The 27,608-nt window shown below is 42.5% G+C and overlaps 1 protein-coding gene across 1 annotated transcript in view; it reads left to right on the top strand.

The window, feature by feature from the left end:
* The window catches only part of COL28A1 (collagen type XXVIII alpha 1 chain), a 180,349-nt gene extending 153,049 nt beyond the window's left edge, over positions 1–27,300 (top strand). The window contains exons 30-35 of the mRNA XM_061164958.1: positions 3,986–4,022; positions 5,882–6,436; positions 8,188–8,345; positions 21,298–21,499; positions 24,764–24,940; positions 26,028–27,300. Of these exons, the coding sequence (XP_061020941.1) occupies positions 3,986–4,022; positions 5,882–6,436; positions 8,188–8,345; positions 21,298–21,499; positions 24,764–24,936 (1,125 nt within the window). The 3' untranslated portion in view covers positions 24,937–24,940; positions 26,028–27,300. The remainder of the gene's footprint in view (positions 1–3,985; positions 4,023–5,881; positions 6,437–8,187; positions 8,346–21,297; positions 21,500–24,763; positions 24,941–26,027) is intronic.
* Positions 27,301–27,608: the final 308 nt, after the last annotated feature.

Here is a 27,608-nt window from a genome sequence, read left to right as displayed (position 1 = left end):
CCTGAGCACACACCGCCCTGCCCCCGCACCGCACTCTGGATACACAGATCTCACAATTGTCCCCAAATGGCCTCAAGTTTGGAAGTGGACAGCACTGGCCTGTATGCATGAGGTAGCCAAGGGCCAGGCATGTGGGGGTATTTGACAGAGCTTGGGTGCACCTCACGAGTGCTGGCTAAGACCCGGTGCAGTGTAGGACTGGTGAAGAGGGGGGCAGGGAGACGGGGACAGGCTATAGACTGCAGCCCTCTCTTGCTCAGGACACACATTAATGCCCGTAACTGCTCACAAGACAGGGGGGAATGTCTCCCTGTCATTAACAGACCCGCCAAGTCTTGCAGAAAGCTTGAGCAACACGCCCCGAGTCACCTCGCTAACAAGGGGGCAGAGCCCTTATAGCTGGAGCTGGCTTGTTGGAAGCCAGAAGCAGGCTGCTCCCTCATGAAGGCTGTTTTTGGAAGGCCTCCTTTTTCTCCCCATCGCCACTGTCTCCTATCCTCACATACTCTAAGGGGCAGATTCAGGCCAGACTGACTCCTCCTTTAAAAGAAAGAAAAAAAATTATTTTTAATTGGAGGATAATTCCTTTACAATGTTGTATTGGTTTCTGCCACACATAAACATGAATCATGAATAGGTATATATCCGTCCCCTCTCTCTTGAACTTCGCTCCCATCTCTCACACCCAACCCTACCCCTCTGGGTTGTCACAGAGCACCGGGCTGAACTCCTTGTCAAACTCCCCTTTCAAGAGGCAAATACTATTGACGGGAGTTCAAGCTTTTAATCATTCTCACCCAAGCTACTTCAAAAAGGCTTTCTCCAACTATGCCTGAAGTGCTAGCGTTTCTCAGTGTCTGCCCACAATTGTTGCTTCTGTGTCCCCAAACTCTCAAGGAGGGACAGCTATTAAAGGTGCATGGATGCACAGTTCAAAAAGGCTGATTTAATATTACAGTAAGGTTGTATGGAGGATGAAAAAGCATTTTAGATTATAAACATAGAAAAAATATGCTTGACAAAAGTGGGTATGGAAGGGTCTTGCAGGTTGCACTCAAGCTCTGCTCCACGCCATCTCGTCTGCCACACCTGTTTCAACAGCCAACTGTACACTGGCATTTCTTAACTCTGCCTCCAGCTTGAGCCCCTCTCCTGAGCATCAGACCTTACCTCCTACTGCCTTGTCAGCTGGGTGTCCCACAGGTGCCTCAAACTCAGCCAGAATCAAGCTGAACCCAGCTTACTCTTCATTAGCTCCAACCTGCCCCTGTCCATTCCCTCCCTTCCTCCAAGAGTGGCCCTGCTATCATTTACCTCCTAGTCTCCCTCTTTCCCTCACCCTCTCTTCCAATTACTCACCACCCCCTTCATCTCCTTCTGCAATATCCCTCCAGGCCATCCCTTCCCATCTATCACTTCCACCACGATTTTCTGGTGTTAATTTTCTTTGCCCATACTATTTAGGAATCTCAGACTGCTCCACTGGCTGCCAGAGTCAATTTTCTTAAATAAAAGTGCAACCAGTTCCCTTCTCTGCCATGGACCATGTCTGTCCTCACTGCTCAGGCTAAGTCCACACTCTTCAACGAGACACAAAAGCTCTCTAGAGGATCTGTGTTCCGCAGTTCCTGTCATTCTTCCTGTCACATACCCTGAGTCACATGTTTACTCAAGGACTGTAATGCACTGCGTTTTGTGTGTTTTGCCCCCTGCCTGGAAGGTTCTTCCTCCTCCTCTCTTCACCTCATTCCACCCTAGTCAGAGTCTACCCACCTCCCTGGACCACAGCACCAACCCCACTCTCCCACCCCTGGTATTCCGGCAGGTCAACGTGGTTCCTTGGTTCTGATCCAACAGCACAGCACTTATAAACAGTATTTGTTTCTTTGCCTACTTGCTACTAGACTCATGTTAACATGAGTCCTTTGAAGGATATAAATTTGATGCCTTCATCATTGGCACTGAGTAACCAAGATTACTCAGCAATTTTAGCAGAAAGAGTAAAACCATTCATTCCAGGGACTGTAAAGCAAAGATTACATGGAAAAATGTTGATTATATAGAAATATGACTACTTAAAGCATATTAGACCTGGTTATTCCATAAAAGCACAGTGAAAGGAATTAAATGCAACCTTGATAAATAAATTGCTCTTACAAGTCAATAAAAGACAAAGATTCTAATAGAAAAAAAAAATGGACCAAGGACACGCAAAGACCATGCACAAGAGAATATAATTGGAAGCACACATATAAAATTTAGCCTCACAAGTAGTGGATTAAGTGTAATTTAGAACAGTGAGATATTTTTCTCTATCAAATGGCAAAGATTATACAGTAATAACAACCAGTATTGTGTCTCTAAGACAGAACACGTTTTCCTATATACTACTGTTAGAGCTGTCAGTTACCACAGCTTTTCTGGAGGATAGTTAGGCAGTCTGCATCAAGAACCTTAAAATGGCCATGCCTCTGACTCCAGAAATCAAGTTTTTCAGAACACTTGGTAATATGGGAAATTAATTATGATATATAATATTAAGTGAAAAATTATAATCATAAAACTTGCAGTATTTTCTCCACTTGTAAAAATTAAAAATAACTATATTAAATATGTAACATTTCCCCTGCCAGGATATAAAATATAAATATATTAATATAGAAATTTTCCTTTTTAGACATACTCTAGTTTCAGATTTATTAAATGTCTCTCTAAATGTGGAAAAAGCATGACAAAGCCTGAAAAAAACAAGATAACTGTTGATTCCTTTATTTCATATAATTTAAAGAATCTCGTACTGGGAGTAATTTTTGTATAGCCACTTAAAACAGCTTTTACTCAATTTACAGGCAAAAAAAAAAATCTAAATTAAAGTGCCATGAATAGTCTCCATATATGCTTCTGTTAAGCCATGCCACTGGCTCTGTCATCTTCACCCCTGTTCTGTCATTACAGATCTTTCTCTTTAAAACTTTACATTTGCAGCTGTTACATTTTATCTTCTTAGAAAAGGCCCGCTGCTTTTCCCTTTTGAGGTTTCTGGGCTTCTGCTTCTCCCCTCTGTTAAGTTAATCATCCCTGTCAGCTTCACGTCTTTGGCAGATGTAGCATCCCGACTCTGCAGACTCATCGCAGTCAATTGTAAACATGCCATGTGGCACAGGGCACTGGCAGATTGACTCCGAGTAGTCGGCTCATCTCAGGCCCCTCTGATGGAGCTAGTGAGGAGCAGGGCCCGAAAGCAGCACCCAGGAACCCGGGGACATTTCATGGAGAAACTCAAGTGAGAGTATTAGGGAACTAGGGCGGAGACTCGCAGATCTGGGGACTGGTACAGACAGAGGGGAGAGAATACAGTATAGAACGAATTCTCTTTCAAACCAGGTGCTTGTGCTGGTTGGCTAGCACATGTGGTTGAAATCACGTAACCAAGGCATACGGTGCCCACGGCATTGTCGTCCCGGGTATCTGCCGGGGACTGGTTCTAGCACACGCCCCTCCACCCGGGAGGTACCGAAGTCCGTGGATGCTCACGTCCCTCATATACAATGGCGCAGTACTGTCAGCCCCTGCATCCACGAATGCAGAACTGTAGGGTGTACCTCCTTTGGGGGCCATACCCTGTGCTAAAAGCTGTGTGTGTCACCTCGTTTAATACCACCACAGCCCTGAGACCCAGACCACTGTTAGGTCACTTCATGTCCAAGGTCACAGCTGACAAACACCAAAGCTACAATATGAACTTCAAGTCTCAGCTATTACATCTTACAGCTCAAACGCATTTCCATTATAATATATCATAGCCAACTTTCAACCTCTGTATCTTATGTAGCCTGTAGTTATCTTAAGATAACTATGTATCTTATTTGCAGCAGAAGGATTAATCAAATAGCCCAATGCTGACTTTAGGAAGACAGTCCCTTTTATGACTGTAGGGAAAAATATTATGGCCACACAATTAATACATTTTCTTCTTTTCCTCCAGAAAGAAGAAATCATCAAGCTTATTTTTGAAATATGTGGTAAGATTTGATGATCAAGAAAGTAACCATCTCTTTCAAGTACCAGTCCCACTATGTTCAAGATATTGCATTTACCCAGATGATGTATACGGTAGAGCTCATGAGAAAGTCTCAACTTCATTTGCAAAGTTGGTGGGAAACCGAAAGGAAGCAGTGTGAGGGGTTGTGGGAATCCTGATTTAAGGAAAGAAAATCATTTTCCCAGAGTGGTTAAGAAACATGAAGACACCAGAGTCCGTGCGCAGCCAGGCCCGTTGTTAGCACCGAGCTCATTTGCGTTCGGTGACATTTACCTGAGCCTGGGAAGGATAGAATGACAGAGCAAGCATGACTGCAGGGGCCTCCCTGGTGTTTGGTCCAGCCCAGCTGGGGACAATAATGTCTGTGTTTTTCCTGGAGCAAAAGGTCTTTCTAAATTGAGTTTTGAGACCTACATCTAGAGTGCCTGCCACTTCAAAAGGAAGAGGGCCGAGTTCAGAGGTCCCCTTGTGTCACAACTCTATCTGAATGCTTCCGTGGTGAAATGTGTGTGTGCTCAGTTGCTCAGCTGTGTCTGACTCTTTTGTGACCCCTTGGACCATAGCCCGCCAGGGTCCTCTATTCATGGGATTTTTCCAGGCAAGGATCCTGGAGTGAGTTGCCATTTCCTACTCCACGGGATCTTCCCCACCCAGGGATCGAATCCGAATCCGCGTCTCTTGTGCCTCCTGCATTGGCAGGAGGATTCTTTACTGCTGAGACACCTGTGAAGCCCCTATGGCAAAATAGGCTTAAAACAGAGTTATCAGAACAAGGAAGTAAAGCAAACAGATTAGCCAAGAAGCAAGCAATTAATGGATCATGAAGATAAGAGAACCTTCTGTGTTTAAAATGGACAGAGGAAGGATAATCATTATCCTTCCACATAGGGAACCCCAGAACTGGCTTGTCCCCCAGAAGACTTCTGGACGTTAAGAAGCAGCCTGGGACTCTCTGTGGTAACAGGCTAATTTAAACGCTGCTTCTGAGCGCTGGACACCCTGTAAAATAGCAACCCGTTTCCTGATGATTTATCGTGCGAGTGCCGTTGGGCGACATAAGGATACGAATACACCCGTGGAGCCCTGATACTTTTTATTGCTTAGGGACTCTGGCAACTGCTTCCAATGATAAACCATAAATAGAAGTTGTTTATTGACCAGTGTTCCTAGATCACTCCCCTTGAACAGTTTCACAGGGTAAATGTTCTCTAGGCCTCTGGGATAAGATGGGAGCCACCGTAGGGTCACTATGGGTGACTGGGGACATAAGCCAGAGTAGCGGGGGGCTACTATGTTTATGCCCAGTTAAAGATCCAAATCTTTCCCCCCCAATTAAAAAGTTTCACCCCATTACTTTACTCACTGGCCACTCCAATGAGCAAGTGTTCATTTTCACATAAGGATGTGGTTGAAGACTGAAATATTAGCGTTCAGATTCAGATTAAATACACGTGGTGGAACGATAAAGAGCAAATTTAGGATGGTGGTTATTTCTTACAGACAAGGAGGGGATGGGATCAGGAAGGCATGCAAAGGGATGCTGAATCTTTTTAAGAAACTTTTATATTTTAACCTGAGAAACTGGCTAGCTGTTTATTATGTTATCCTCTACAGATTTTGATTTTTTGTGTGGGAGGTTTTTTTTTTCCCCCCCAATGTATCGTTTTGAAAAGAGTCAGGCATAGAAACCAGAAGGGAGACAACTGTCAGCTGTGTTCACGGTCACAGAAAAGGAAGGCTACAGTCCAGGTCTCTGGTTCATCCCCGCCCCCTCCCCTCTCGCTGTGATGTTTTCAGTTTCATTCCTGCTGTGTTTCTGTGTCCACATCCCTGTTTCAGGTTGTGGGCGTAAATGCAAAGAGACTCCGCTGGAGCTTCTGTTTGTGATTGACAGCTCAGAAAGCGTGGGGCTCAAGAACTTCCAAATCATCAAGAATTTTGTGAAGACCCTGACGGACCGCGTGGCCCTGGACCTGGCCACAACCCGCATAGGCATAATCAACTACAGCCATAAGGTGGAGGAGGTGGCGCACCTGACCCAGTTCTCCAGCAAGGACGACCTCAAGCGGGCTGTGGACAACATGCAGTACCTGGGGGAAGGCACCTACACGGCCACGGCGCTCCATGCCGCCAACCGTATGTTCGAAGCCGCCAAGCCCGGTGTGAAGAAGGTGGCCTTGGTCATCACCGATGGGCAGACAGATAGCCGAGATGAGAAGAATCTGACCGAGGTGGTGAAGAACGCCAGAGACATCAATGTGGAAATATTTGTGATTGGGGTAGTGAAGAGAAATGACCCCAACTTCCACATATTCCACCAAGAAATGAATCTGATTGCTACTGACCCAGATAGTGAGCACGTTTATCTATTTGATGACTTCATTACTCTTGAAGGTAAGACAGTTCCAGGGGAAAAGAATTTATATTGCCTTTTCAAGAACCACATTGCTGGATGATCCTGACCGAAAATGGAAATCAGAAGGCTACTAAGGTTTACACCAGCATTAAATTATAACACAAACTCTGAAGGAAAAGAGGTTTATATCATTCAGTTCAGAGAGTACAGTCCTTATCTTTACTCATTTGTAGTAAGTTGCTGATTTGGCCATGGAGTTGTTTACCTGGGGTATCTACCACTGAAGGGCTGAAAAGAAAGGACAGGACTTGACAGCATTGCTTAGATTAGCTTCTGTTCTAAAAGTTACCTAACTTGGGTAAGAGATGAAGCAAGCCCACAGCAAGGCAGAAAATAACCATGGAATCAAAATGAATTAATGAGTCCAAGATGAGTGGGAAAAGTTAGGGTAATCTAAAGAGATGAGGGACATAGCAACTAGAATTACTCTCCTCTATTCTCTTTTCTCTGCTTTTATGAAAACAGATAATGAAGAGTAAACAAGTTGATGTCAGGAGTTTATCTGAAAGAACATTTTGAATACACCTCACACTCAGGGCTGATCTGATGGGTTTTCCTATGCTGCTCTACCCTTTCACAAGAAGTGATATTTCCTAGTGAGGCATGCTAAAACACTGACTCACCTGTGATTCAAGTGTGATCAGTATCACTTTACAATGAAACATTCCAGGTCTCTGGAAACTCCTAACACACAATCTGGCAGAGCCCACACCCAGAAAGCTTATGAAATAAGTAAGATCTATACTTACTGTGTAGATCTTCAGGCTTCAGTTTGACCCCACCCTTCCTTCTCCACTCATCTGGGAGTGGGGCCTGACGTGGCCTGGCATGGCCTCCTGGCCTCATCCTGCTCCCGGGGCTCCGGTACCCACACAGCTGGCCCTGCAGAGAGCAGAGCACACTCAGAACCTTCCCACTTTCCCTCACACTTCAGACCTTCCTAACCTGGGGTCTGGCTTCCTTAACACTGGATGACTGGAGGGTTTATCTGGTGCATTCAGTCTCACTGGGCAGTTAATGTGTTAGAAATGCCCAGAAGTATTATGCATTTCAGAGACAAGTTATATTTTAATAACTGAAAAGCTCTGTCATCTTAGCCAAAGAAGTTACTAATGTGAGGGGTATATTTTTGGACTGGTTTGTCTTTTGCAATCTCCAAAATCAGAGCTAACTGCCTGGTAAACTTATTATGGGTGAGACTCACCCCTTCACAGAGTAGTTCCTTCTGGGCAAAATGAATTTAAGTCATCTGTTTGCCTATTTGGACCACTTGCTGTTGTTCAGTCACTAAGTCATATCTGACTCTTTGTAACCCCGTGGACTGCAGCATGGCAGGCATCCCTGTCCTTCACAATCTCCTGAAGTTTGCTCAAACTCATGTCCATTGAGCCAGTGATACCATCCAACCTTCTCATCCTCTGCTGTCCACTTCTCCTCCTGCCTTTAGTCTTTCCCAGCATCAGGATTTTTTCCAATGAGCCAGTTCTTCATATCAGGTAGTCAAAGTATTGGAGCTTCAGCTTCAGTTTGGGCCATTTTATATTATTACATTAAATTATTTTAGATGGCCTCTTACAGATGATGGAAAAATGCTTTGAAAACTTAGCTCCTCTAGTGGTTGACTTCAGGTGCTGGGCAAGTGGAGAGTGCAGAAGATCTTTATAATAAACAGATTTGAGTAATGTTTCATTGCTCCTCCAAACCCTTTTCTACTTCTCTTTTTTAAAAGATACCCTGAAGCAAAAATTATTTACAAAAAGTTGTGAGGATTTCGAAGCCTACCTCTTTCATATTTTGGGTTCATCACCGCTTCAACCTGGATTTGGGATATCAGGGGAAGAACACCATGAATCCACTCCAGAGCCCCAGAAAGAAATTACTGAGTCTGTAAGTAACTATCTTGCTCAATTTGTGAGCCTTAAATGGTATATTCTGTCTGCTCTACACCAAAGACCATCTTGTCCTGAGCTGTCCAGAATCAACTGAGGTATGGATATTTTCAGGTCCTTGGCTCTAAATACTAGCCTTTTGTCTCCAGATTTCTAGTTCTGAAATAGCTCTGGGGCTTATGAGCATGAATACGAGACTGATAAACATTTCCATGTTTTATAATTATTTATTAAATGCTACAAATAATATTTTTATATTATACCCCTGCCAGCGTCAAAAGTAATCATGTCCACTAGAACAGATTAATACGACACTATCCAAATCGCCCCCTTGCCACATTTACAGATCTTTCTGTACCGGGTTGCAAATCTCCCTGTCCGTCCGTGTATCCACTCCACACTTTGCCCCCTTTCAAGTTTCTGGCAAATGCACACATGCTCAGTCTGCACTCTCCCTCCCCACCCCCCCACCCTCTTGCTCACTTAGCTTCCCCTGCCTGCAGGGACAGTGAGGGAGGCTATGCATGCATATGGCACAAGGCGGATGCTTTGTTTCAGAGCTCCCCAATCGTGTGTACGAGAGAACTACCTCCTGAATGTATTGAGACAAAGGTGATTGTCCTTAGAGCAAGCCTCTGAGCGCTGACCTCAGCCAATCAGGTCACAAGCAAATCTTATAGGTGAGAACTGGAGAGCCTCTCATAATTACTGGTGAGTTAGTGATGTCGTCTCTTTCCCACCAAGTTACAACTAAAGCTGGTGTGAACCCATATCTCCCACATGTAAAGACATGATCTGGCAAGCAAGTACACAGCAGTGTCCCTATTTTATAAGCTCAATGAACTCCCCCTGTGGCGTCCTTTTATGAAGTCTTCAAAGACATGGAAGATTTATTTTGAGCCAGTGCAACAATGTTCAAGTATCAGGATTCCACTGAAGAATTGAGAAACCCCCAGACCAGGAGGTGAATGCAGGACCATTCAGGAGTCAGGCCTAGGATGCTATCCTGTTGTTGTTGTTTAGTCATTAAGTTGTGTCGGACTCTTTGCCACCCCACGGCCTGTAGCACACTAGGTTTCCCTGTCCTCCACTCTCTCCCGGAGTTTGCACAAACTCATGTACATTCAGTCGATGATGCCATCCAACCATCTCATCCTCTGTTGTTCCCTTCTCCTCCTGTCCTCAGTCTTTCCCAGAATCAGCCAACTTGTTGAAAAAGACCCTGATGCTGGGAAAGACCCTGATGCCATTCCTATGGGGACAGATTACAGGACTCACAAGAATTTTATATTATATCCCAAAATAGGACAGAAAAGTCTGTAATCTATTTGATTAAATACTAACCAACTTCAATATGGGTAATTCCAGTTAGAGCAACAGACTGCCCCTGGACTGTAGATTGAAATTAACACACACTTATACCACATGGTCTAGATCAGGGGGTCAATAAACCCTTTTTGTGAAGGGCTATACAGACATGAGTTTGGGTAGACTCCGGGAGTTGGTGATGGACAGGGAGGCCTGGCGTGTTGCAGTTCATGGGGTTGCAAAGAGTTGGACACGACTGAGTGACTGAACTGAACTAACACAGGAAAGATTTGGGATTTTGCAGGCCACTTCATCTCTGTTGCAGTGACTCAACTCTGCCTTAGAAGTGCAAAAGGAGCCATAGACAGTACCTCAATGAACGGACATGGCTGTGTTCAGATAAAACTTATTTCCCAAGACAGGTGAAGGTTCACATTCAGCCCATAGGGGTTTGCCAACCCTGGCCTTTACTAAGCATTTGAAAGTAAATTATCGACAATAATGTACACCGTCTATCTTCTCTTTCTCCTATGATTTATCTTTTTGTCCCGGCCCTAATCAATTCATCTTCCTTTCTGAAAACTACCTATCTAAGAACAAACTCAGGTTTCATCCACCAAGCAGTGTCTAAATAGAGCTCTCCTCAAAATCAGTGAGTTCCAGTGAGATGTATTGATCATTTATTGCAGTGCTCAAGGGTGGCTCTTATGGCACAGTTCCTGCCCAATAGAAGTCCACAGTCTCTCAGAGAATGGATGAGGACAGGGAGTATTAAGAACTTCAGCAGAGCTATGGAGGAAGCTCAAGAGATGCTGCAGTTAATTTCAGGGCAGAGTAATGCAAGGCTTTACAAAGGAGCTGGTGTTGAGCTAAGTTTTAAGACTATGTAAGAGTTCTTCAAGGCAAGAGCAGGGGGAAGGGTATTTCCAAGGAGAAGGAACATGTAGGGGCAAAGGGGGAATCCATAGGGAATGGCATTTTAAGAAATTAGGACAAGTTCAATCCAACTGGAGCCAAAGGTGTACCTGCAGAAGGGCGAGAGTTAAAACTGGACAAATAATTTGAGGGCTAATTATAAATGTGTCAAACTAAGGAGCTTGAACTTCCTCCATAGTCCAGGCAACCAGAAGAAAGCAGAGGAGTTTTAAAAACAAGGGTCATACAGTCACATTTGGTTGCCGGATAAAAGATAAATAGAAGGAGGAGGAGAGGAGACTGGGATGTGAGGAATAATGGTCCAGGTGAGAGATAATGAAGCCTTAAATGAAGACAGGGGCCACCAGAATAAAAGAAAGCACGGATTGGAAAGCCATTTCTGGGTAGAAAGAACAGGAATTGGAGAGTGAATGGAGGTTAGGGAGAGGGCTTGGGGATGATGATTGGATTCTAGCTTGGAGATGGGGTGAACTGAAACATCCACTGTGATGGAGAATATAGCAGGCAGGGTAGGGGTAGGGTTCTCTGAAGGAAAATCAGGGGCTTAATCTGTACCAAAGTGGAAGTGGCAGAGGGACATTCAAGGCAATGACACAGAATGAGGGACAGCAAGAAGACCCTGTGACTCTGGTGTTGTGACCCAGGAAGTTAGGTGCCCTGAGGGACAAGTGACGTTAACACATTGTGGCAGAGGAAGCATTCTAGTAGCTGGGGAGGGGAGGGCCTGAGAAGGGTACATCCAAAATAGTTTAGATTTATAGCACCAAGAGTTACATGGTGGGCATCAGTTGGATCTCCCTATAGGGCTTCTTACTGAGAGTGTGAGCTTGTAATGAACTCCTAATGGGAGTTTGTAATGAACTTGAACTTGGATAGTCTCTCTTGAATCTACTCCTTCTCACCCTGGCTCTCTTTGCAGAAGCCCTGAAGTAAGACTGAATTTTTGAAAATGAATGATCCTAATAGATATTTAGTCTGAACAAACGTATATGCATTTATATTCACATTTAGATCTGTCATGTGTATATATAATGTCTGTTCTTAGTTGTTCAATCATGTCTGACTCTTTGTGACCCCATGGACTGTAGCCTACCAGGCTCTTCTATCCATGGGGATTCTCCAGGCAACAGTACTGAAGTGGGTAGCCATTCCCTTCTCCAGGGGATCTTCCCAACCCAGGGATCAAACCCAGGTCTCCCGCATTGCAGGCGTATTCTTTACCATCTGAACCACCAGGGAACACTCATAAATACAAAAACATATTTATATATCCATGCATGCACACGCTTTATCTAAAAGTATAATTATAATATTGAAACATCCAAAGTAAAATGAATCTGTCAAAACCTTCTAATCCTCAGTTTGTTCCCAAGCCTACCCTAGGCAATATTGCAAAATAAATGATGTCAGAAGTCCTATTTCCCTTTTTGTGTTTCTAATTTCCTTCTCTGTTGTCTTCCTTTTATCACTCCTTAAGATACCAAGCTCAGTATTCCTTCTTCCTCTCCTTTCTAAAAATCTATTTTTTAGGGGAAAATCTATTATCAGTTATTTACTCTTTTCTGAGTGATGTAAGCCAATGGGTTGACTCAAGTCAAGAAAGACTTGCATTTGAACTATTTTATCTAATTGTGTAATGAACATGATGTACACTAAGCACCTACAAACAGATGTGCTGTGAAATATAGAAAGCAGAAGGATTTCCAAGGTTCTGCTGAGTTCATAAAGCTTTGGCAGTTCCTGCTCTGTTGCCCTTTTGGGCCAGTCTTAGGAAATGAAACATGGACATCATCAGTTCTATTCTGTCTCTCTCCTGAAATCTCAGGAAAGTTTATACTTTCTTCTGAAATCTATCACATTTTACATCGTTAATAATTATTTTTGTAGGTACCTTAACTCTCCTTAACTCTTTGGAGAAGGAAATGGCAACCCACTCCAGTATTCTTGCCTGGAGAATCCCATGGACGGAGGAGCCTGGTAGGCTACAGTCCACGGGGTCGCAAAGAGTCAGACACGACTGAGTGACTTCACTTCACTTCACTAACTCTCCTAATGGATTTGAATTCCTTGAGGACATCTGTATCTAATTAAACTTTGTGTCTCTTGGGACCTAGACTTGTGCTTCATCTTGTACACAGTAGATGCTCAATAAATACGTAAGGCCCAAATGAAGGCTATACCAACTGTTAGGCTAAAAAATAAATCTGAAGATTTTCTTCAGGGAAAGTCATCAATTATACTGTGATTCAAAAGACTGTATACATAAGAAATCCTTATCTTTTATGGGACTAACAGTGTTGGCACTTCATGTTCCTTCCTTGTTTTAGGGTGTGGCCAGGTGGAGAAAGATTTCCTGGATATAAAATGGAGCAGGGCAATTAAGTCAAGTAAACATTATTAATCAGACCAAGTGGCCATAACCAGTAATTGCCCACGAGGCAAATAAGTATATGAATTTCCTGCTTGAAGTCACTTTTTGTCATTCTAAATGTATTAATAAATAATGTAAATGCACAGGGCCAATTCGCTGGAGCCAGTTTCTTATAACAAGATTCCACATTTATTTTCCCCCCTTGAAAGAGTAGAAAGGAAAGAAGCCCTGTCTACCCCTTCCACAAAGCTCCTTATTTGTAAGATGAAAAATTGTTCCCAGATTGCAAACAACTTAGGTAACTGGCAGCAAAGGTTTTTTTTTTTTTTTTCCCTCTCTGTAGAAAGGAGGCTATGGGATTCCTATGAAGAATGACTGATTCCATAGCAACCCCGGGAAGTCAGTCAAGCTGGTGTGGGAAGAGTCCCTCTGAGTAGCTCCTGCATGGGGTGGACAGGGGCTGGAGGCAGAGCAGGAGCCCCAAGTCCTCTCCTTTTATATGATGTGGTCCTGATGTACATAGTCCAGTGCCAGCCTTAAGCTGAGCAAACAGCTTCCTCATTTCCGTGGGAGTAATGGATGCTCTGTACTGAAGTCAGTTACAAAAAGCCAAAACAGCAGGCTGACTCCGCCAGCTGCCCCACCCTCTCTGTGCGTCCTGTCAGTGAGACCCTAGCCCTGGTCCCCATGCTACTGGCCTCAGTTCTCCCCTCCTGCAATGATCCCAGGAGCTGCTCAAAGATTTTCATCTCTATTTTCAGTCTGCCTCTTTGATCTCTTACTCTCCTTTCCCCACAACACTTACTTGTCCTTACTCCATCTCCAGATCCATTCTAAAGAGGGCCACTTCTGTAAAGGGGAATGAAATTGGGTCATTTGTGGAAACGTGGATGGGCCTTGAGACTGTCATTCAGAGCTAAGCTGGGAAGAGAAAAATAAACAACATATATTAACGCATATATGTGGAATCTAAAAAAATGGTATAGGTGACCGTATGTGCGAAGCTGAAATAGAAACCCGGACGTAGAGAACAAATGTGTGGATACCAAGGGGGAAAGGGTGGATGGGAGGAATTGGGAGATTGGGACTGATACATATATTCTATTGATACTATGTATAAAAACAGATAACTAATGATAACATACCACATAGCCAGGGAACTCTACTAAAATGCACTGTTGTGGCCTGAATGGGAAGGAAATACAAAAGGGAGAGGATATATGTATTACGGATGATTCACTTTACTGTACGGTATAAACTAACACACTTGTAAAGCAACTATATGCCAGTAAAAATTAATTAAAAAATAAGGAGGGCCACTCTGAAGCCAGGGTTCCACTGACAGCTTTTTTTGAGAACCGCAGCCCTAGGTAGGTTCTGCCTTGATACTGGAATTGGATGTGTCCTTTCATTCTCAGACCTGACTGTGGACTCTAGCCTCAACTCTGATGTGACACCCACTTGTCCCCTCCTATGCTCTGGGGCCTATCTGTTCCCTTCTGCCTCTTCTGAAACCAGGACCTTCCTTCCCAGGGGTGACAGCCCTGGCGACACTTCCAACTCCTTCACCAGAGGCAGGAAACAGGCTTCAGATCCTCCCATCTAAAAACCTTCCCTAATCCATAGTTCTTAGGTCAGCTGTGCCTCTATCCTATCTCTGTCTTTATATAATAAAGTTATTCCACAGGCCAATCTCTGCTACTCACATTCCCACACACACCCTCACTCTCGTCCTCTCCGTCTCCCCCTGGCTTTCTCTCCATTTCCTCACTTCCATTCACTTCCATTCCTCTGGGAAGCCCTCCGAAGTAAGGTTGCTGCCTCTACTGTGTCACTGAAGCTCTGCTGGAAACATCACCAACAACCCTCTCACTGCTAAATCCTTATCATCCTGTTCTTACCTAATTTCTCTTTTGCATATATCACCCTGTCACCACTGATTTTTGATGTTGCAAGTCCGCTTTCTCCTGGTCCTTCTTTTGAGCATTCTTTCTCAATTGCTTTTGGGGTTTTTCTTTCTCTGTTTACCCCTTAGTATTAAACTCAATTTTTCTGAGATCTGTCCTTGGCCTACTTCTCTTCTTATTTCATCTTCTCTAAGTTTCAAAGCCACGTGTGCAAACAGTTCTCAAATCTGCCTCCCCACTCCAGGCCTTTCTCCTGGGTCCCAGATACACATTTTGATTGTCTGTGTACATCATCTTCTGGGTGTCCTGCAGGCACTCAATGTGAAATGTGTTCACCATGCTGCTCCTGTAGATCTCCTTCATAGAATATGGTCCCTCCAACCAGCCGGGCATCCGGCAAGAAACCTGGGACACGCCTGGAGCTCAGTTCTCACTGTATCTTTCACACTCATTGGTACTGTCATCTCTGGTCTGTTCTTATCATCCCTTGACCTACGCTCCCAACTCTTCCCCTCACTAATATTTCTACCGCCTTAGATCAGGGCCTCATCATTTCTGATCAGTATTTAATAATAAGGTCTCAAAACTCTTATCACATCTCTCTTTTCTATATCCTCTTCAGTTTATCCATTACTTGCTGATAGAGTCATTTTATTTTTTTGCCCTTTTAAAAATAACATCACTGAATTGTTAATATCTCTCATACATATGATTCCATTTTGGCCAAATTTTCTTAAAAACCTGTCTGCGATGGCCTATATCTTAACTTGGTACTGAGCATCCACGACAGATTAGGAAAAAGACATAAATATTTGAGTGCATCTATATTTTCTCCTTATGTCTTATTCAAGTAAAATTTTGTAGGTTGCTCAACCATACTATACTCACTAGTGAATGAAGTAGCCTATTCAGGCATACTCAAAGGCCATAATCAATACTTTCAAAACACGAAGACTTCTTAAACTTTCAAAACACTTGAGACTAAGCCTAATATTGGTTGAGTTTCTCCACTGACATGAAAATTAAGTTGATTTCCTGAAATCAGACCTAAGTTTTGTAAGTGGCCTTGATTAAGCCACATATGCAGATATGGCTATATTGGTCAACACTATAATTTATTTGTTTACAAAGTAAAATTAATACTCTCTCATTGTGGTAGTCAGAAGAACTCAAACTGAATAACACCTAATTATTACAATTGCCAGGTGATGAGCCTGTGGAAACCTCATATATTGCTTATCATAGACTTATAAGCCTTAGTATGTAAGATGTTTCTCTCCTATGGAGAAGAAAAGAATAGCATATTGCAAACCGATCTAGAAAATAATACCCCAGATCTGGAAGTCAGCAAACTTGACTGACTCAAGAATCAATTCTGAAGTTAAATCCTTGTCTCCAAAGTTTGTACTTTTCCTACTCTGTTATTTCAGAGATTGATATGCATCTACTTAGTAAGTTGTGGTCTTTTTCGAGACTTAAATTTTATAGTGTATTTCACAATGAATGATATCTTAGAAATCAGACCTGACAGGAGCCGAACATTGCATGCATCACCTGTTTCTTAAAGCTTCCTCATTTGTACAATAAGGCATTATTACCAGAATATTCTTTTGTAAAATATGTCATTAGAAACAGTCAATAACTTTTCCTGAGCAATGCCAGAATGAAGGACATTATACTAATGTATGAGAAGGTTTAAACAGAATAAAACCCTGCAGTTTACCTCTAGGAAAGCTTCAGGCGATCCAGAGAGGCACAGCCCAAACTCAACGTGCCCCTCACAGTCCTCAGCAACCTTAAATGCAGACAGAGAGTATTCAGTTTAAGTGCTGGAGTGTCGAGAGACCTAGCTAAGAAGCACTATTTTCTAGGAAGGGTCAGTCAAGGTCAGAACCTGGAAGCCAGATATCTTGAAGGCATGGGCAATAGAGCCAGCTGGCAGCTGGCTGAAAAAGCCAAGTCTGAGCACATGAGCCAATGTACTTGATCATCAGCATCTGTCCAGGGGAGACAGGAGCTCAGGTTCAAAGAGCTTGCCTGTAATGTAAGCAAGGTTCAGGGTAATGAATTCCGAGGAAAATGTTTGGAGGTCAGAAACCAAAGGTCCCGCTGGAATTGTGTGGTGCCTGGTTAGGAATCCTCCTTTAGGTCACCCGTTCACATTCTTGGATGCAGCTCGAAAGCTGTTTTCTCCCCTTAAAGATCTGCACTGAGGCTGGAAGGGACTGATGGTACACATCTGCCTGTCCGGCTGCCCAGGGCAGGCCCAGCATCCAGGTGTCAGCCCTCACGGGCCCCAGACCCTCTGCTGTGTTTTACTGTATGTGCCCAACTAACTTGGAGCTGGGAACGTTCGTCTCCTCCAAGGCAGGCTGGTGTGTGGCAGGAGCAGAAATGTGCAGAGCTGAGAGGCAGCTTCTTGTGTTTAGGGTTAAGATTTATTAAAAAAAAAAATACTAATAATAACAGAGATGGCATATGGCAAACTTTGGCAAGCCCACCACCAGATATAACTGCTGTTTCCCTTTGTTCACCACTCTTGCTTCAGATAAAGTCCTTGCTATTTTCCTTTAGAGTTTCTTTCTCCTCCCCTTCTCTCCAGAAGCAGCCATTATCATGAGTTTGGTGTATATTCTACCAGTAAAATTTTGGGCTGCTGACATCTCACTTTCAGAGTTGGAAGGTATTGTTGTTGTTCAGTTGCTCACTTGTATCTGACTCTTTGTGACCGCATGGACTGCAGCACACCAGGCTTCCCTGTCCTTCACTATCTCCCAGAGTTTGCTCAAACTCATGTCCATTGAGTGGATGATACCATCTAACCATCTCACCCTCTGTCACCCCTTTCTCCTCCTGCCCTCAATCTTTCCCAGCATCAGGGTCTTTTTTAATGAGTCGGCTCTTCACACCAGGTGGCCAAAGTATTGGAGCTTTATGTTAGGGTCTAATCTTCCCCTATTTTAAAATGATGACATTAAGCCTAGAGGAGGGAATTCCCGGGTGATCCAGTGGTTAGGATTCTGTTCTGCTTCCACTACAGGGGCCACAGGTTCAATCCCTAGTCTGGGAACTAAGATTTCACACAGCATGCAGCACACAGCCAAAAATAAAATAAACAGTAAAGCCTAGAGGAACTGGATAATGAATCTAAAGTGTCGCCCAACCCCATCTCTCTCCCCTTTTGTCTCTCTCTCTTACCCATTCTGAATTTACCCAGTGGCAAATATTTACTCTTCCACGCTATAAAGATTTTAAATAAAGAAGCAAGGCAGGAAGGTAGGGAAAAAAAGAGAGAGAGAAAGAAATGTGGTTTGGCTTATCAGGGAAGTGATATTTACACATGTGAAATAAGAAATGATTGAGAGGACAGGATTAAAGATTAACTCCTGCATGATCAGGGCCAAGTATGGAGCACTGGAAGGTACCATGCACCTTCTGGACGGGGAGCCTTCGTGCTGGCTGGCTTTGCTGCTGGGGACAAACATTTCCTGCTGGGGCGGGTAGGCTGACTTTGAGAGCTTGAGGCAGAATGAGGAGGAGGAGGGAGCGGAAGGTCAGAGCCAGAGGTACTGGGGGTAGTGGGAGGCAGGGCAACAGTCGTGTACAGGCTGGCAGGGCTACGCAGATCAGTTGAAGGACTTTTCACCTATTAAGCTTTATCTCCTTTTCCCATCAGAATGTCTCATAAATGGTGATAGTTTAAGGAAAGACACTTACTAGTGAGTACAAATTGGTAAAACTTTTTTGGAGGGAACTGTCTCAGAAGGTTCAAATATGTGTGTTCTTTGATCAGAATGAGCCACGTGGCTTCTCACAGAAAAACAAACAAAAAAAGCAAATTAAATGCTAAAAAAGACCATTGTAATTATGTATATTCTGTATTCAAAATGGTGTTATAGAGTTACAATAAAATATATGGAAGCATAATATATTTTTTAAAAAAACCAGAAAATCAGACAATATATATTTTGTTAAAAAATACACATGCATATTAAAAAAAAAAAAAAAAAGATGGGGTGGGGGATAAACCATCTGTCAGCAACAATTATTTCTGGGAGGTGGAATCACTTGTGATTTCTAGTTTCTTCCTGTTGCTTGTCCAGATTTCGTAAATTCCCTTCAATGAACACATTTGCTTTTATAATAAGAAAATTATAAAAATGGCAAACAATTATGTATTTGTTTAAATAAACTGAAATCCCCTGGAGCCAAAAGATAAAATTATTCTCATTTATGAAAAAAAATTTTTTTCACTTGTTCTAGAACCTAAGGTATAATGCTCTAGTAGTCAAAATTCCCAAATGATGATGTAACTGAGAAAGAAACATACAGTCCTAGACTTCCAAGAGGCAAAGAATAACTTATGAGGCTGTAAGACTTGAATAAGATGGCTATTTGGGCTGAGTTATTCCTTTAAGAGAACTGAGCTGTCTAGTAAACTTCTTCAAAGAACATTCTCACTCGACAGATAGTGTATCTCAAGTGCAGCCCTGAAGTCTGTTGTCTTCTTTATGTTTGATAAACTACTCCTCAGTCAAAGCTTTTAACTTAGTTTGGCTTAACATGAAATATATGCAAGTAAAAAAAAAAACCCCACAAGTCTCAGTATTTCTTTCCTGAAAAAGGTATTTCTAGTTTTGCCACTAGCTTTCCAATAATTTGGGGACAGTTTTAGATCATTAATTATTAATTATTTGGTTCTTTAGACTCCCCTGTAGAAAATGAATTACTGATAAAGGTTTCCCCTCATCTTAAAATTCTCTAGTTCTACAAATATAACAAAGTTCATATTCAAATTGTCATTGGTATATACAAGATCATTCTGAAAGAAAGGAATGACAAGTGACCCACAGTTTTACCTCCATTTGTACCAAAAGATGTGTCTCTGGTTAGTGAAATAACACTACTGCATTTGAATTGAGTGCCCTTTACATACACTGATGACCAGATCGGTCCGAATGGAAATATTTGCTCTGATAATCACTTAATTACCATAAAAATATACATACATGAGTAATAAAGTTAACTAGCCCTTCCCCACTGTGTGTGTATGTTGTTGTTCAATTGCCAAGTCATGTCCAACTCTTTGTGACCCCCATGGACTGCAGTACGCCAGGCTTCGCCGTCTCTCACCATCTCCCAGGGTTTGCCCAAGTTCATGTCCATTGAATCGGTGACGCCATCCAACCAATTCATCCTCTGTTGCCCTCTTCTCCTTCTGCCTTCAATCTTTCTCAGCATCAGGGTCCTTTCCAATGAGTTGGCTATTCACGTCAGGTGGCCAAAGCATTGTATGTGTATACAGAATCAAAAGCAGTGGAACATCTTAGATGGCAGAGAGCAGCTAATGATGACAGCTGGCTCTGGTCACAAGATGACAGGAACCACAGGTGAGAAAGCCCCAAAAATGACTTTACCTAGTTCACAGGTTTGCTTATTTAAATAAACAAATAAACACAAACAAACAAGGGAGGGCCTTGCAAGGATAAATGACCAGACCGTGCTAGGACTGAAATAAATGACCCATTCAACTCTGTGTAGCTGGGGTCCAAGAGAAAAAGAAAAAGAATTTAATTGGGCCCATAAAAGATTGTTCTAGCTCTTGGCAACTGTAGTCAAGAATAACTGGTGTGACTGTTGGTTTGTTTTTTTTTTAACTAAAACATATTTTCCTTCTTGTTTCGTTACATATCATAAATTTAGATGAAACTTAGAACTCTTAGTTCAGAAAACTTGCTTTTGAAATTATAATCCTTCACTCCTTAGCTAGCATACATTTCCCAGAACTTCTCAGAAGCTAAGCACCCTGCTGCATTTGGCATTTGCTGGGGTCCAGATAATAGGATGAGATGAGAAGTGATTACTCTTGTTTTTATTTTAGGTGTATTATTGTCCTCGGTCACTCCAATTCCCAATCTCAATGTTGGTTGAGTTTGTGGTAGAGATTTTGGAATATATTGCTAAGTTCTCCAGTGTTAGAAAACAGAGAGGAAAAGGCCATGAAAAAAAAAAAGTTAAAGAAATAGTGATTATTTTCCCTCTTCACACAACTGACTAAGAAAAGGATGAAGATGAAACTCCTCTCAAACTCACATGTTTTGTGCCCTGCAGGTAGATCTCTCTGAAAGGCCCAGAACAAAAGCATTTGTGCCTAGCAGCGGGAAATGTGTGTGTGTGTGTGTGTGTGTGTGTGTGTGTGTGTGTGTGCACACACTCACACCTGCATGAGGTGGTCAGAAAATCCATAACTCAGGTATTTGGGGATGCCTGACACAGAGGAGAGGCATCACTTCCTGAGCTTTTATTGAAATAACTAACATTGAAAAACTGGGGAGCAGCAGCAGTGCTGGACTTTAAATCTCCCCCAAAGCAAACCAGCTTTCTTGACTTGATCTCACCAGGTTCAAAAGTCTGGATTCTTTGCACAGGTACGCGTCTCCGGGGCCCAGGGCAGAGAGAAGGAGCCTTCAGAGTGGACCTGGACTGCCAGCCCGGCCGCTGCTCCTTCCCCTGAGGCTGCCACCATCCTGGGGCCAGTGCTCAGGCCTCCTGAGGATCAGGCCAAGGGCCTGGGAACCAGGACTCCAAGTTTCACTTCGAACTTAGAGCCAGCAAATTTTGTGCACAAAGGTAAGAGATTTCTGCCCACCGGCTGCTTTATCTGTAATAATAAGGCACAGAAAGGATGGTCTCTAAAATCTCACCCAGAGGCAGAGGGAGCATGTTCTGGTTCTAAACAGGAGGGCAAAAGAAACTTTTCATTTTATTATGTGTAGAATTGGAGAACTGGGGGGTCGTGGAACAAACTTGATCAAAAATTTTGAAGGTCTTATAGTGTATATTGTTATTGTTAAAATGTGAATGCCTTTAGAGAGGATGCCGTTCTCACGTTGACCATAGCTCCTGCCATCCCCTATTGTCTTACTTGGAACCTTCATGACTGCAGACATTTGAAGTTTTGACCCCTGGGTGGAAGAAAGAGAAAGAAGCTAGAATCTAGGTTCTGATTCACCAACATATTTTCTATGGTGTTAATATACATAAAAATTAATCATTACATATACAGAGTTTCTAAAGAACATGCAAGAGAGACAATATCCTTGCCCCAAAGCAGCTTAGATTGACTTGAAACAGACATTACTTAGTTACTGTGTTTTAAGCGTGGAGGGAGATAGAATCCACTGCTCACTTCCATTTGGCCAAACAGGCGAAGTTAGTGGTCAGTTTTAGAAAATAAATTAGTTGAGATATACTTCAAATCTGGCGAAATGGTTACGGCAGATGGAGAAAGGGCTTGTCTTGCTATTGAGAAATGAAGCTTATGACATGTAAACTACTGCACAAAACAACAAGTGTCAGGCAGCAAGCATCTATTTGGCCTTTTTGGGGAATTTTCCCACCTTGGCATTACTTTCTCAGTAAGAAATACTAACCAAGGCACTAAGGACAACCATGAAATAAAAAAGGGATTTAGCAAATGGCTTTATTATTGTAGCTCCACTTAGCTTAATTTTTTATATTTTTTGGATAAGTGGAAGTGTTTCCAAAACTTGTCAACTGACATTAGAAGGTCATGTTTTTTATTATTCTGTAAAAGCCGATCTTTTTAAAAGAAAATTGTGACATAAAGAGAGCAGCCATTGTTGGCGTGTATTCAAGTGGCCCCCCCCCGGAAGCAGCCCAGATTCTGTCTGCAGCAAAGCTGCTAGAATTCCCAGGGCCACCTTGCTGCCAGCCCAAGATGAGGGAGCATTACAGCCCCACTCACTTCATGCTACAGCCTAGCACTAGATCTGGGGTGGCCACAGCAGCAGAAAAGACGAGATTGTGGGGTGCACTGGAGCCAAACCACAGGTGCTTGAATGGTCAGAGCACACGAGCCCCACTTGCTTCAATACTCTCTTCCTTTGGAGCAAAAACCCCAGAGTGGGGAGAAGCAAAAACACACACTTTAAAGGGCAAAGAGTCAGCTCAAGCCTGACCCTCAGGGCTTCTACTCCAGCAAGTTGGGAGCAGGCCCTGCCCCTGACAGGGTGGGGAGAGCCACTGAGCAGAGAAGATACTGTGCCTCACAGCTGGCTGCAGCCCCAGCTCCTCCATCTCCAGCCCCACTCCCTCACCAGCATGGCAGCTGCCAGCACACCCCGAGGAGAGACGTGGCTGGCACCCACATCAAACCCAGCTCTCCCAGAAAAGGCACTGGGCTCATGGAGGTCGCACAGGGACACTCCCACATAGGAAAACCTCTTCAAAGCCAAAACAGGTAATGGTCTCATCTAGATTCACAGAGACAGGGAAAGCTAGGCAAAATGAAAAGGCAGAGGAACTACTCTCCATTGAAAGAGCAAAAGAGCAAACCCCTGAAAAATAAAAAAAACAATGAAACATAAATAAGCAACCTATCACATAAAGAATTCAAATCATTAGTAATAAAAATGCTAATTAAATTAGGGAAGAGAAATGATCTGGACACAAGTCATTTTAATAAGGAACTAGAAAACATAAAGAAGACACAATAAAACAGATAATTCAATATCTGAGATAAATAATATTCTAGAAGGAATGAAGACAGAATAAATGACACAGAAGAACACATAAGTGATCTGGAAGATAGAATAATGGAAATTGCCCAGTCAGAACAATAGATAGAAAGACAAAAACAAAAAACAAATGCAACATATGAGACCTCTGGGGGTAACATCAAACATACCTACATTTGCACCAAAAGGGGCTCCAAAAGGAAAAGAGAAACAGAAGAGGATAAAAAATGCATTTGCTGAGATTACTGCTGAAAACTTCACAAATCTGAAGAAAGAGACAGATCCAGATACAGGAAGCACAGGGGGTCCCAAACAAGGTGAACCCAAGAGACCCACACCAAGTCATACTAAAATTAAAATAGTAAAAGTTAAAGAGAGAAATCTAAACGTAGCAAGAGAGAGAGAGAGAAAAGAGTCATAAAAGAAGGGAATCCCCATAAGGCTATCAGCTGATTTCTCCTCAGAAAGTCTGCAGGCCAGAGGGAGTGACATGATGTATTTAGAGGGCTGAGAGGGAAAACCCACAACCTAGGATACTCTACCCAGCAATATTAACACTTAGAATATAAGGAGAGATAAAGAATTTCTCAGACAAGCAAAAACTAAAAGAATTAAGCAACACTAAATCTACCCTAAAAGAAATGTTGAGATAAAGGAATCCAGGCATACTACAAAAGAAAGTCATCAAACCACAGTGAGAGAAGCAAAAATAAGATGAAATGATCAGAGAAGAACTACAAACACAACTGGGGGAAAAAAAAAAAAAAGGAGAAAATGGCCATTTATGCAAACTCACATACTCAGTGGTGAAAATCTGAGAGCCTTTCCACTAAATTCAGGAACAAACAAGGATGCCTACTCTCACAGCTTCTATTAACATATTTAACATACTACTGGAAGTCCCAGCCTCAGCAGTCAGGCAAGAAAAAGAAATAAAGCATATCCAATTGGAAGGGAAGAAGCATAACTGTCACTCTTTGCAGATGACACGATTCTCTGCACAGAGAACCCTAAAATCTCCACACAAAAACTATCAAAACTAATAAATAATTTCAAGGTTACTCACAAGAGTATAAGCTAAAGAAGGCTCACCATATTATGCTTTCAGGGAAATAAGCATTTAATGGGATTTCATGAAGACCAAAAACTTCAATGTTTTCAAGGGAATGTATATTTAATGGTGAAGTTTCAGGTGGTAGAGGAAATACTTTGGGTATTTGGGAATGCTTTCGTAACTTAGAATCACACTTTCTTAGTTGGTGTGTTAGTGTGCATAGAGAATAAGCTTCATACAGCTTTTACTTTTCAGTGAAAGAAAAACTTATAATAACTGGCTATCTTTTTCTCACCCTAGATCCTAGATGTCTGGAACCCCTACAGCCAGGGAACTGTAGTGAATATGTGGTTCGATGGTATTATGACAAACAGGTCAATTCCTGCGCTCGCTTTTGGTTCAGTGGCTGTAAAGGCTCGGGAAACAGATTCAACAGTGAAAAGGAGTGTGAAGAAATCTGCATTCAAGGATGAGCAAGTAAATCACCCTATACTGAGTCAAATCTACATCTCTATCAACAAGCTAGAAGGAATCTCTATAATTTCAATATTCATCCAATGCAAATAAAACACTGCATTTGAGTGTATACTGAGCATTGACAGTTTGTAAACATAGTCAAATCCTACAACCACCCTAGGATGTAGGTATTAGTAACTATTTTTACAGATGAAGATGCTGAGACTCTAAGAAGTTTAGAAATTCAACTGTTACCCAACTAAAAAGTGGCAGAGCTAGGGGGCCTGACCCCGGGCTATGTAACCTCAGTACACATGTTCTATCTACTTCAAAACCTGCAATGTGGTTCTGATTGCCATTAATTCCTTTGCATGTCTATTTCACATGAAACTCCCACCCCAGACCACCCTACTCCCCCTGGCTCCCCCAGTCTCTTAGCCTCTGCCTCAGTCTCCCGAACCCATCAAACCCCTGCCTGCTGCAAAAGGTAGTTGGTGAGGAAGAACTCGGGTTTGAGCATTAGAAGAGATGACAGTATGTTTGTGCAGAGATGGTGGTGAGGTAAGAAAGATACCTTGTTTGGGGGAAACCCAGCAAGATGGAGTGTTTCTGGAAGATGAGTGGCCCCAGGGGCGGAATGGGTAGTTGGATTTTTGCTTTATTTGCCCTGAATATGATTAAGAAACCAATCTGAATTAAAATGACTTAAATTTATTAACAACTGTTGTTTCCCACTCCAACATATTTGGAAGAAAAGCCTTTGTTGCATGCTTAAGCTATATATTTAACAATTGTAATTAAGATAAAGGAACTTTTTCTGCTCTTCCTTTAAAATGTGTAAAAGCAACTTTCAATTTTAGCAGGGTGGAATGGGAAGGCATTTAGCAGTCAAGGGCTGCTCGAAGCCCACATGAACTTGAGCAGGGCATTTTAAAGGCAGAGCAGATGATGAAAAATGAGCCTCCAAACTGAAACATGATGCAACAGAGGAGTGGAGGACCAGCTCTCTCATTTTACAACATCTGATCTGGGAAGATCCCTAGTTCTGAGCTGAAATCAAACAGCATTTGTATCCCTTATCTCACAACACACTTTGCTCTTCTTTCAGGCCCGTGACCCTGATTTGAGCTCGAGGGTACACAAAAGAGCAACCAAGGAAGGAAGAGCTGGGAGCACAGCCACTTCAGCAAAACGATGTTGTAAAGCTTCAGTTTTTATCATGCAGCATCTGATGCTATGAAATAATATATGCGACACGCTTGTAAATTAAAAAACATGACACCAAGATAGACACCAGTGAACACATCACACAAAGAATAAGCCACAACGTAAGCAATTCTGTCCAGGCTTCCTGTGTGCCCCCTCATCAACCCAACCACCTGCTTTCTGCAGGAATATCGCATCTTGAATTTTGTGCTTACCATTTCAGTTTATCGTTGGCTTTTGTATGTAATTTTATGTGTAAAACCACATAAATCTATGTACCTCTAAATCATACATAGTCTCATTTATTTTAGAGCTTTATAAAAATGGTGTCATACTCTGGTCTTCTGCAACTCACTGCTGCTACTGCTACGGCTAAGTCGCTTCAGTCGTGTCCGACTCTGTGCGACCCCATAGACGGCAGCCCACCAGGCTCCGCCGTCCCTGGGATTCTCCAGGCAAGAACGCTGGAGTGGGCTGCCATTTCCTTCTCCATCTGCAACTCACTACTTTCATTCAATATTGTAATTAACCCCTGTATTACCATATCTAAGTATATTCTTAAGTAATTATTTAGGTTTTTTGAGCTAGAAAAAATTGATTTCATAGTATGTAATTCTTTGTCATTTGGTATGTTATTACACTATAATTCATACATGTTCCCCATCACAGTTTTATAATATTGGGATGACTACATCACAACATTTTACCATTGCCTTGTCTGTGTTAAATTGTCTCTAGTTAATATTTTTCACTGTTCCAGCAGCGCTGCAATGAATGCTCTTACACATGGCTCTGGGTGCACGTGTACCAGTGGTTCTTCAGGCTACATACCCAAAAGGGGAACTGGCTTCCCTGGGGGCTCAGAGGGTAAAGAGTCTGCCTGCAGTGCAGGAGACCCAGGTTCAATCCCTAGGCTGGGAAGATCCCCTGGAGGAGGGAATGGCTACCCACTTCAATATTCTTGCCTGGAGAATCCCATGGACAGAGGAGTCTGGTGGGCTATAGTCCCTGGGGTCACAAAGAGTCAGACATGACTGAGAAACGAACATTTTCAAGATACATAAATATTCAAAAATTGTGTGTCATACCACATTTTCTCCCAAAGTGTTTAAACCAGTTCATTATAAATTTCCACCAGTTGTGTGTAAATGTTCCCATTGCTTGATATTCTTTTTAACACAATATTGTCAGACTTATTCACTTTGCTAACACTGGATGTAAAATGTTAGCTTGTTTTAATTTGCCTTTCTCTGGTAACATCTTACCATATTTATTTACCATCTGTGCTGCTGCTTCTGTGAAATATCTGTTTATAATTGGGGGAGATTTTTCCATTGGATTGTCTGTCTTTGCTTACTGAATTTCTGGAACCCCTTATATATCCTGAAATTGAATTCTTTGCTTATTATTTGTGTTGCTAATATCTTTGTGACTTGCCTTTATTATACTTTACTCTTCTTTTTTTTTTGATGAACAGAAGTTC

The sequence above is a fragment of the Dama dama genome, chromosome 18 (assembly GCF_033118175.1).
Source record: "Dama dama isolate Ldn47 chromosome 18, ASM3311817v1, whole genome shotgun sequence".
Taxonomy (NCBI): Eukaryota; Metazoa; Chordata; class Mammalia; order Artiodactyla; family Cervidae; genus Dama; species Dama dama.
This window is presented reverse-complemented; position numbering and strand designations above follow the sequence as displayed.